At 40.4% G+C, this 11025-nt stretch overlaps 2 protein-coding genes across 2 annotated transcripts; one reads left to right on the forward strand and one right to left on the reverse strand.

The window, feature by feature from the left end:
• The first annotated feature begins 6281 nt into the window (after positions 1 to 6281).
• LOC137748868 (transcription termination factor MTERF6, chloroplastic/mitochondrial-like) lies at positions 6282 to 7834 on the forward strand. The gene has a single exon (XM_068489054.1). It carries the CDS (start codon positions 6342 to 6344, stop codon positions 7551 to 7553), a length of 1212 nt encoding a protein of 403 aa, XP_068345155.1. The 5' UTR covers positions 6282 to 6341; the 3' UTR covers positions 7554 to 7834.
• Positions 7835 to 7866: 32 nt separating this feature from the next.
• On the reverse strand, positions 7867 to 10244 carry LOC137748869 (transcription termination factor MTERF6, chloroplastic/mitochondrial-like). The gene has a single exon (XM_068489055.1). The coding sequence runs from the start codon at positions 10172 to 10174 to the stop codon at positions 8990 to 8992; it is 1185 nt and encodes a 394-aa protein (XP_068345156.1). The 5' UTR covers positions 10175 to 10244; the 3' UTR covers positions 7867 to 8989.
• Between the last annotated feature and the right edge of the window lie 781 nt (positions 10245 to 11025).

An 11025-nucleotide genomic window follows, 5' to 3' on the forward strand; every position in this document is an offset into this window, starting at 1 on the left:
GGCCCTACGTCCTTGTCGGCACACCACGACCAAGGTTAGGCTCTGATACCAAATTGTCACATCCCGGCCCGGGGCAGACCACTTCCCGGGCCCGCTCCACCACCATAGCACGATATTGTCCGCTTTGAGCCCCGACCACGCCCTCATGTTTTGTTTCTGGGAACTCACACGAGAACTTCCCGATAGGTCACCCATCATGGGAATGCTCTCACGCGCTACTCGCTTAACTTCGGAATTCTCATGAAACCCGAAGCCAGTGAGCTCCCACAAGGCCTCGTGCTAGGTAGGGATGGGAATATACATATAAGGATCACTCTCCTGGGCGATGTGGGATGTCACACAAAATCTCATGGAAGATGTGAGATTTGTAAATGCTTAAAATACACTACGAAATCTCTCAAATTCCCTCGAATTCCTCAACTTCTTCGAATTCTTTAAAATCAATTTCAAATTGAATATACCTGGAATGTTATAAACTTCATTAAAATCCTAATTGAATACACCTAGATTTCTAAGGTTTTTAATAACCCGTCTTAAAGTCCCAATTGAATACACTTTGAATTTTAGAAAATCATTTAAAATTTTGATTGAATACCTCTAGATTCACACTATGTTTAAATGAGGAAAAAAAACATAGAATTTTGATTAAAGTTAGAATTTGCAAATTGACATGCACGAATTTCTTTGTTTGAATTCATAAACATAGAAATTTAGAATATCCACGTGGAAAAAAAAAACTTGGAATTTGAGACATCCAATTCTCAAGTTCAAATTCCATGTAAATAAGTATCATTTCTCAATTTATATTATAGAGAGTTTTAAAATAAATAAAAAATTCGTATTTAATTATATTGTTCTTTAACCAAATAAGAAAATTCACAAATTCTAGAAAATAAAATTTCGTCATTTCAATTTCTGTTATTTTAAAATTCCTTAGTAATTTTAAATTTCTTCATTCAAATACAGTATAAAAGAATTAAAATCCATCAAAATCGTTTTTTTTTTTCTCGAAATCAATAAGGAGTATGATTCTCTCTTCTCCGTTTTTCCTCTCATCTTCCCTCCATCCCTCTTTGAACGGGTTACGCTAACATCTTATATTAACTTTTTTTAAAAAAAAAGAGAAAGACAAAATAAAGAATGTGAGATGAGAAGACATAAGGAAATGGAAAAAGAAAGGGAAATAATCTTAATCCAATCAATAAACCACCTAACTAAAGTGACAATCCATTGGCTATTTTGTGGCTCCCTAATTCATCCTTAAGTCCTCATCCCATGGCCACCGGCTTCCAGCTAAGGCTGAGGGTCGGTGGCCGCCCCACCTCTCCTCCTCCTAGCCTCCCTTCCTTCTCCCCTTCCCCTTTTTCGTCTCCATCCCCCCTTCTCATCCTCCTAGCCCTTTCACCCCCCCTCTGTTTTCTTTCGTCATTTTCGCCTCCCTATCCCTACTATTCTCAGCCTTCCTCCCACCTCTACTCTCCCGTGCTTCCTCCATAGTTTTTCCTTTCATCTTCCCCCCCTCGGTGTTTTTCTCCTTCGTCCCTCTCTCCCCGCTTCCCCCTCCCCCGCACGCGTCTTTTTTCTCCTTCATCCATCCCTCCCTGCTCCCCCACCCCACAAGGTTTTCCATCGTCGTCCCAGGGGTTCTCTGGTTCCCTTGGATGGCTCTGCCATTTTGTGGCTTTGGAGGGTGTTGTTGGCTGCCGGGTTTGGCGTTGCGGCGACCCGGATCTGGGTTTCGTAGTGTCCCTCCTTCGCTGGGGTGTGATGGGCTTTCGAATATGTAGTGTTCTGTCCGCGGTGGACTTTTTTTTTTTTTTTTTGTGCTCCCGGTGACATGGTTGCTCACGGGTTGTTGTGCAATGCAGGTCTATTGCTCCGGGTGTTTTGGGCTCCCCGAGGGCTTTGCTCTTGGAACTATCATTTCTGTCTCATTTGGGTTCGTTTTTGGGGGGTGTGGTTGGTGGCTTGGAGACTTGGATGGGATAATGCCATCTGCCTTCCTTGTCGGTCGTCACTACCCTTCCCTCTGCTACAACCCACACCAGACGGCGGCTCCGACGGTCATCTCTGCACATGATCCTGCTCAGTCTTCTTCCAATGCTGCACATGTGACTCCACTGTGGACATGTTGGATTTATTTTATTCGTCCTATGCATGTGTTGGTCGCATGCTCTTTCGTTTTTTAGTCTAGCTTTTATGACTGTTCTGTGTTGCTTCAGCAATTGGTTTGTGTCGCGATTTTGTAGCCTCGCTGTTTAGCGTAGGTTTTGGTGAGGGTTCAGTGCTTGGTATGCCACTTATGGGTCTATCAATCTTGGGACTCCTCATTGTAATGATGAGTTTTGAGTGATTGTCGTTTAGGGGTTTTAAAGTTATTTGTAATTTGTGCTCATTACCTCCAGATCAAGAAATTGATCACTGAAGCTTATGTACCCATCTGGCATCCTTGTAAGTGGTTGGTTATTAATGAAATTCTCATTTCTTTCAAAAAAATAAAAAAAAAATCCTATACGAAGTTGTATTGAATATTGAAGCAAAATGGAAAATAAGGAGCCAAGAACCCATCGTTACTCGATCAAACAACCAATCCCAAATACCCCAATGTCCTCGGTTTCAGTTTCGAGAAGAGATTGGTTTGAAGGTGTTCAGTTGTTAAAGTTTTGTTGTTGAAAGGATTGATACACGGGATTGAACATTTGAGTTTGGGTTCTGTGTTGGTGCCTCCGGAGAAGTGCTTCTTGGAGAGGTTGTGGTCAGATATACAAATGAAGTTCCTTAATTATTGGGTGTGTATCAAGGAAGAGTTGAAGTTCACGATGTATGATGTTCGCTGGTCAAATGAGGTTAGATATTGTTATAGTTTTAGACGCCTTGGTGTAGTATCGTAGAAGCAGTGCTGTTCATTTCCATTGGTAGCAGCCAACTTTTGGCTCAGCATTGTAAGTTTGTGTCCTTAACATGTTTCTATAGAATTGAATTCAGCTGTTAATTATTGTTTGTCTTAGGATTTCACTGTCTAGCTACTTTAGTTATATATAGGGTTCCACTGTCTTATCTGAAATTCTTGCCAGTGGTCCTCCATTTCCGCTTCCGTTTCGAGAAGAGATTGATTCCAAAGTGTTCCGTTGTTTAGGTTTTGTTGTTGAAAGGATTGATGAATGAGATTGAAAATGTAGAGGACGTCTTGGCGAGGTTTGTGTCGGGATATGTAGGTGATGTACCTCAAATATATAGTGTATATATAAAGGAAAAGTTGAAGTGTTGGTAATATAACAATTTTAGCCCCCTTGATGTAGATGCAGCACTGCTTTTGGCTCACTATCTTTCATATTATAAGATGACTGGCATCCGCAGATCTTTATCACACTGGAAGCCATACAAACACGTCGTTTGTATTTTAAACTTTGTACCTTACTGCTCGAGTGCAGACTTCAGTGCTTCTTGGCGAGCATTCCTCTTATTTTGTTTGAGTTCATCCAAATTTTGTTCATTCTTTCAAATAGATGTTAAATTTAAGGAGCAAGTGCATTTCGTTTTTGACACAACTCGTTGTGTCATTCATATATGACAATATCTGCTCATCTATCCCCACAAATCATGAAATACGTCTGCAGCATATCCCCATCTATCACTATGGTATTGAGCCACATTACTCATCTATCCTCGTCATGTCGTTCATATGATCAATATCTAGTCGATGCTCCGACATTAACTGCTGTGTACCAATCCACAACAAAGACGGATGGGGATTTGAACTACAGTTGTCAAAAATAAACTTGGGATTGTTTTAGCAGAAAGATTGGGGGCAAAGAGTTGTGTCAAAAATGAAATGCCCATGCGCTCTTTTACTTAAACATCTGTTTGATGGAATGGACGAAAATGGTGCAAATTGAGTCTAAATAAGACGAAAATGCCATATTTAATCTAGGATTAAGCCTGGAAAGCAATGAAATTTGGAAGAAAATGCCATATCACATCTTCTCCAATTGTATCCTGAGAAAACCCTTTTGCCAAAGCTTGAGTTTTTTGCTTCGTTCGGAGTTTCAAAGAAGGACCTTGCAACAATACTGCAATATGAACCGAAGCTTTTGGCTATGAGCTTGGAGAAACGGATTATACCCACTTATGATTTCCTTAGGAGTATGCTTTCTCAGAAAAAGGTCGTTTCCGTTTAAGCCGTGGCTCCTAGATTTTCGCTGAAGGCCTCTCCAAGAAGGTGGCGCCAAATATTAGGCCTCGTTTGGTATATCGTATATAGAACCGGATAGTACTAATAATACGGAATCAGGTGTTTGATGCTCTAACGTATTAAATAGTACCCGGACTAGATATCCGACCCCACCACTTTGGTACTCCTCACACCCGGCTAATTATCCTCCCCAAAATCGATGTATTATTAGTCCGACTCTGCTTGGCCAAGTTCCTTTTCTGTCTCTCTTCTTCTCTCCGTCAGAGCAACTCCCCTTCCTCCCTTCCTGAGATCCGTTACGACCTGCAAGGTCGATCCATCTCAACCACAAACAATCCAAATACTACAAAAAGGTCTCTATATAACTCTCACACAAATCTGCAGAAAAAAATACCAGACTCTCTCTCTTGAAATGAAGGAAAGCAGAACGAGCTTCAACCTTTGAGCCTCTGAGTTTTCTGGATATTCATCCATGTCTTTTTTGAGTTTTAGGGTTGTTCTTCTTAGGATTTATTGGGTTATCAGGTATGCCCCAGCACTGCATTTCTGTGTTGCTTACTTGTCACCTCATCGCTTTAATACTAAAGCCTAAAGATCTTGGTCAACTTGTGGATGAGGTTAAGCAAATGTGTTTTAACCTGCAAAAATCAACTTCTGTGATGGCAATAAACGCATTGTGTGCTGCCATTAGGTCTAATTGGAGTCGAAGTTGCGAAGTTTATAAGAGATGGGGTTGGCTGAGGATGATGTTCTCTCTGCTTTCAAGCGATACCCCCATTGTATGATGGTGTCCGAGAAGAAACTAATTCTAACAATGGAGTTTTTAGTGAAAAAGATGGGATGGCCGTCAGTAATGATTGCGAAATCACCAGTGTCACGTGTTACAGTTTGGAGAAGAGATTTATACCCCGGTGTTCAGTTGTTAAAGTTTTGTTGCTGAAAGGATTGATAAACGGGATTGAAAATGTGAGTTTGTGTTCTGTATTGGTGCCTCCGGAGAAGTGCTTCTTGGAGAGGTTTGTGGTCAGATATATAGATGAAGTTGCTCAGTTACTGAGTGTGTATCATGGAAGAGTTGAAGTCCAGGATGTATGATGTTCGTAGGTCAAAAGAGGTTAGATATTCGTTATAACTTGAGACGCCTTGATGTAGTATCGTAGATGCAGTTCTGTTCAGTTCCATTGGTAGCAGCTAACTTTTGGCTCAGCATTGTAAGTTTGTGTTCTTAACTAGTGTTTTATATTTCTCTAGAAATGAATGGTTTTTTTTACTTTGTTCGTATGGGAATCGCCTTCGATAGAATGTACACATATGTTGCTTCCATTGGCGTTCAATCTTAATCTGTTGTGGCGATGAAGGAATGAAAAAACTTGCAACTCTGTGCAATATGTGTGTGTGTGTGTGTAAGGGGGTAGGGAACTAGCAGTGGCAGTGCAGCTGAAGTTGTCCAGTTTCCTGTGGCATATTTTGACGGAAACTCCAAGTACATAGAATGTACACATATTTTGACGTAATTTGTCCAGTTTCATGATTTGCCTTTGAAACTGTCATTTGGTCTTATTTTATTCTTTGAAACTGTCATTTTGGTCTTGTTCAGTCTTGATTCACACTATTTTCGTCCATTCCATCAAATAGACGTTAAATTAAGTAGCAAGTGCATTACATTTTTGACAAAGACGGACGGGGATTTGAACTACCGTTGTCAAAAATAGAATTGGGATTGTTTACAGATTGTGGGTAAAGAGTTGCGTTAAAAATAGTTCAAATTCATTTTTGGCGAGATTCGAAATTAAGATTTCTTACTTATAAGTGACCTAGCATCAAATGGCACAAAAATGACAAATTAGACAAAACCAACTTCAGAAAATAAATGTGATTAAAAGACAAGAGTGGAGGTGAGATAACAGGAGAGAGAAAGGAGAAGTGACCAATTTGTTCGGTCTGCTACGAAAAGTCTTAGGGAAAAATAGGACAGCCGTGGATTGGATTGAATGGCAATCCAACGGCTCTCAAGCCTCTTCAATTGCGTAGCATCCAATTCGGCGCAGTATTGAAGCAAAATGGAAAATAAGGAGCCGAAAACCCATCTTCCCCGATCAAACCACAAACCACCATCCCAATTAAAATTTGAAATTGGTCAGCTGTTGACATGGTGGGGCTCTATAAATTGAAGGCAGTCACCCTCCTCAGATTGGGTTACCCGCAATCTTCTTCTTCCAGCGTAGTTGCTTCCACATTTGAACGATTGGTTGTTGGAGATGCAAAACCCTCACATTTTCCTCTTCAAAATCTGCTACTCTGCAGACATTTCACCTCAGAAATCTCAGAAATCCACCACGATTTCACAGTCAATTACCTCATAAACTCATGTGGGCTGTCCCCAGAAGGTGCGATTTTATCATCTAAGTGGGTCAAGTTGCGATCCCTCAAAACGGCAGACTCCGTTTTGTCCTTTCTCAGAAATCATGGATTCTCTGAGACCCAGATCTCCAAGATGGTCAGGGCACGCCCAATACTTCTTAAGTCCAGTCCGGAGAAAACCCTTTTGCCAAAGCTCGAGTTTTTCGCTTCTATTGGAGTTTCAAAGGAGCACCTTGCAAAAACTTTGACATTTGAACCGAAGCTTTTGTCTCTGAGCTTGGATAACCGGATTGCACCCACTTATGATTTCCTTAGGAGTCTGCTTTCTCAGAAAAATGTCGTTTTCGTTTTAAGGCGCGGCTCCTGGATTTTCGCAGAAGGCCACTCCAAGAATGTTGCGCCCAAGATTGAGGTTTTGAAAAAATTAGGTATGCCCCAGTCCAGCATTTCTCTGTTGCTTACTTATCATCCCAACACATTACAATTGAAGCTTAAAGAGCTTGGTGAACTTGTGGATGAGGTTAAGCAAATGGGTTTTGATCTACAAAACTCCACTTCGGTGAAGGCAATACACGCATTGGGCGGTAGCAATAGGTCTGTATGGAATCGATGTCGCGAGGTTTATAAGAGGTGGGGTTGGTCTGAGGATGATGTTCTCTCTGCGTTCAAGAGGCAGCCGCAGTGTATGATTGTCTCAGAGAAGAAATTAATGCGAACACTGGAGTTTTTAGTGAAAGAAATGGGGTGGTCTTCGAAAACGATTGTGAAAACCCCACTGGTCCTTTGTTTCAGTTTCGAGAAGAGGTTGGTTCCAAGGTGTTCAGTTGTTAAAGCTTTGTTGCTGAAAGGACTGATAAACGGGATTGAAAATGTGGGTTTGCGTTCTTTGTTGGAGCCTGCGGATAAGTGCTTCTTGGAGAGGTTTGTGGCCAGATACATAGATGAAGTACCTCAGCTATTGAGTGTGTATCAAGGAAGAGTTGCAGTCCAGGATGTATGATGTATGTAGGTCAAACAAGGTTAGATATTGTTCTAATTTGAGAATCCTTGATGCAGTATCGGAGATGCAGTGCTCTTCATTTCCATTGGTAGCAGCTAACTTTTAACTAGTGTTTTATATTTCTCTAGAAATGAATTCAGCTGTTAATTATTTGTTTGTCTTAGCATTTCACTGCCTAGCTACTTTAGTTATATATCTACTTTCTTGTCTGAAATGAACCTGAGATTTGACCTGCTCCTCTCCCTGTGATTGTGGTGCTTTCAACTTAAGATTGATTGTTCGTGACTTTGTTCGTCTGGGAATTGTCTGTACGCATATGTTGCTTCTATTGGCATTCGATCTAATCTATTGTGGCGATGAAGGAATGAAAAAACTTGCAACTCTGTGCAATATACGTGTGGGCGCGCCCGTTCATTCTGTAATTTGTAATTTGGAGGAAAATAAGTAGCCATGTGGAAGGGTTAGATTTCCAGGTCAAGGATTGTTATTTCTGGCTGCAAATGATCTTACTATAAGAGCTTATTGTCATTTCTGGCAATCAAATGTTCTAGAAAAGAGAACAGAACAACCGGCGTTACCTATGTCAGCAGTCTATCCATGTCAAACCTTAATCCACATAAAATAGAGAACAAAACGACCATCATTCTCCTTAACATAATAAAGCAAGGGAACAATGTATGCTTACATGGTGCGACTAACGAGAGTTTGCAGCGTTTACAGGATAACAGCAGGAAAATCATATACAAGCAATTCTTCCCTCATCGCCTGCAGTACCGAATGCAATACATGGTGACATCCGTTTAAAAAGAACCACCAAGGGCTTTCACATGGATTCACTCATCCGCACAGATAACAGTAGCCAAGCGGCTCAACGTTACAAATCAGATCAGCTCAATCCTGTGTCCCCTGAAGAACCCAAACAGTAGCCACAACCACTGCATTGTTTTTTTAATAAGACAAGCGTTACTTAAATTGCCGCCCCCTTCCTTACCCCAAAGTCCGATGAAGGGGAATAATAATGACAGGATGATACTAACCCAGCCATAGCGACTGCAAAAGGCTAGCCGCCTGCGGAGGACACTATACTGCAGACCACCATTGATATCTTAGACACAGACACAATGAGATGTAAAACCAATGCACACAAGCACGCATACTGTTTGCTGTTGCCATTAACCGATCAAAAACTAAATGAAATTTTTAGTTTTATTCACTGCACTTCGTAATAGATTGAATTGAACCACACCACAATCAACGATGGTTGTCAAATGAGAGAAGCTGAATTGCACGTCACACTCATGTAATTAGAACATTGTTTAAGGGAATAGTTTTTAGTATACAAGACATACCCTTAAAATACAATGCCAAAGCTGCTACCAGTTGTAGTGCTGCATCAAGTGGCTGGAATTTGCAATCTCTCCAATTTTCATCTGTACTCATACATCCTGAATTGCAGCTTTCCCTTGGTACACACTCGACAGTTGAGGGACTTCAGTTTGATATCTGGTCACAAATCTCTCCAAAAATTGCTTCTCCGTAAAACACAACACCGAACCTAGATTCCCGTTTTCATCCATTAATCCCTTCAACATCAAAACTTTCACAACCGAAAACCTTGGGATAATTCTCTTCTCCAAACTGTAACCCATGGTCACAGGGGCTTTAAGAATCATTTGCGACGACAATTCCATCTTGTTCACTACAAATTCCATGACTTGCATTATTTTCTTCTCCGACTTGGTCATACAACATGGGTACCGCTTGAAAGCAGAGAGAACATCATCGTCAGACCAACCCCACCTCTTATAAACTTCGCAATTTCGAGTCCATATGGACTTACTATTGGCACTACTCAAAGCTTTTATAGCCATCACAGACATTGATTTTTCCATATCAAAACCCATTTGCTTAACCTCACCCACAACTTGAGCAAACTTTTTACGGTTTTGCATCAAAGCCTGGGTAAAATGAGCTACCAACAGAGAAATACATGATTGGGGCATACCTGATTCTCTTAAGATCCCAATATTTGGCTCAACATTCTTAGAGTGGCCTTCCAAGAAAACCCGCGAGCAGTTCCTGAAAACTGAAGTAATTTTTCCCCCAGAAATCATCCTCCTGAGGAAATTGTAAGTGGGTAGAATCTGTTTCTCCAAGCTTCTTGCCAAAAGCATCGGTTCATGCTCCACAGTTGTTGCAAGGTCCTCCTCTGAAACTCCAAGCGAAGTGAAAAACTCAAGCTTCGGCAAAAGGGTTTTCTCCGCATTGGAGTTAAGAAAGTGTGGGTACGTCCTCACCATCTTGGAGATCTGGGTCTTAGAAAATCCATGGTTTCTGAGAAAGGACAAAACGGAGTCTGCTCTTTTGGAAGATCGCAACTTGACCCACTTAGAAGCTAAAATCGCACCTTCTGGGGACAACCCACATGAGTTTATGAGGTAATTGACTGTGGAATTGTGGTGGGTTTCTGAGAGTTTTGAGGTGAAATGTCTGCACAGTAGCAGATTTTGAAGAGGAAAATGCGAGGGTTTTAGATCCCCAACCCTACCAACAAATCTTTTAGTTTTGGAAAAAAGTGAATAACCCAATCTGCCCGCCTTCAGGTTGAAGAGGGCTGCCATGTTAGACGCCGCCGGCACCGATCAATTTGAGGTGGAAAATCCAAAACCTCGCCGGCTCTTCCGTGCAAAGGGTTTTAGCATTTCATGTTTTTTTTTCCTTACGAGTGCCAAATTCTCTTTTATTCCTTGTGAAATATTTATTTTATTATTTTATTAGATGTTAATGAGACTCATATATTAAAAAATTTAATTAAATATATTTGACTCATTTTTTGTTTGTTGTAAAAAAGACAGTTAGAAAGTAAGGAGTCAAATGATTCACATGTCACATCATATATCGCATGTCTATTGAAGATTACCTAAATATCTTTTAATTCTATTTGACATATTTGACATCTCCATTAAAGATGGTCTTATGTTTTTAACAAGTTATCAATTTGATTCTTTAAGTTTCAAACTCATCAATTTTATCCTACAAAGACAGTCCTCCCTAATTTTCATGCCTTCCAACTTAATTTTCCTATGCCTTGCTGCATATCTATTTTTTGTCTTATTTTTTCTTTTTCGTTAATAAATGCCTTCTTGGTGAGATTATTTGTGAGTATTTCTTAATGAACATTTTAATTTTGAATCGGTGTGTTACTAGCTTCTCCTAGGTCTATTTTGTTGTAACAATATATTTGTTGCTGGAGTCGATATTACTTATTATCGATGAGTGTCATCCCGTTCGCTATATTCAAGATTGTGTACGTAGATTTTCACAAATGTCAATTTTCAAAGTGTTTGACTTTTTCATTACGAATGGAATTCCTTTGACTTTAGAATGTGAGTTTGAGTGTGAAAGATTTTAAGATTTTGATGCATTCCTTTGCTTATTCTCGAACTTGTCTCGTTCTCAAATCTACTATTAC

Source organism: Pyrus communis, chromosome 10, assembly GCF_963583255.1.
Source record: "Pyrus communis chromosome 10, drPyrComm1.1, whole genome shotgun sequence".
Classification (NCBI taxonomy): domain Eukaryota; kingdom Viridiplantae; phylum Streptophyta; class Magnoliopsida; order Rosales; family Rosaceae; genus Pyrus; species Pyrus communis.

What these genes read in the sequence shown, in the direction of transcription:
- LOC137748868 (XM_068489054.1), top strand. Translation starts at nt 6,342, where the DNA reads ATGGTGGGGCTCTATAAATTGAAGGCAGTCACCCTCCTCAGATTGGGT.
- LOC137748869 (XM_068489055.1), bottom strand. Translation starts at nt 10,174, where the DNA reads ATGGCAGCCCTCTTCAACCTGAAGGCGGGCAGATTGGGTTATTCACTT.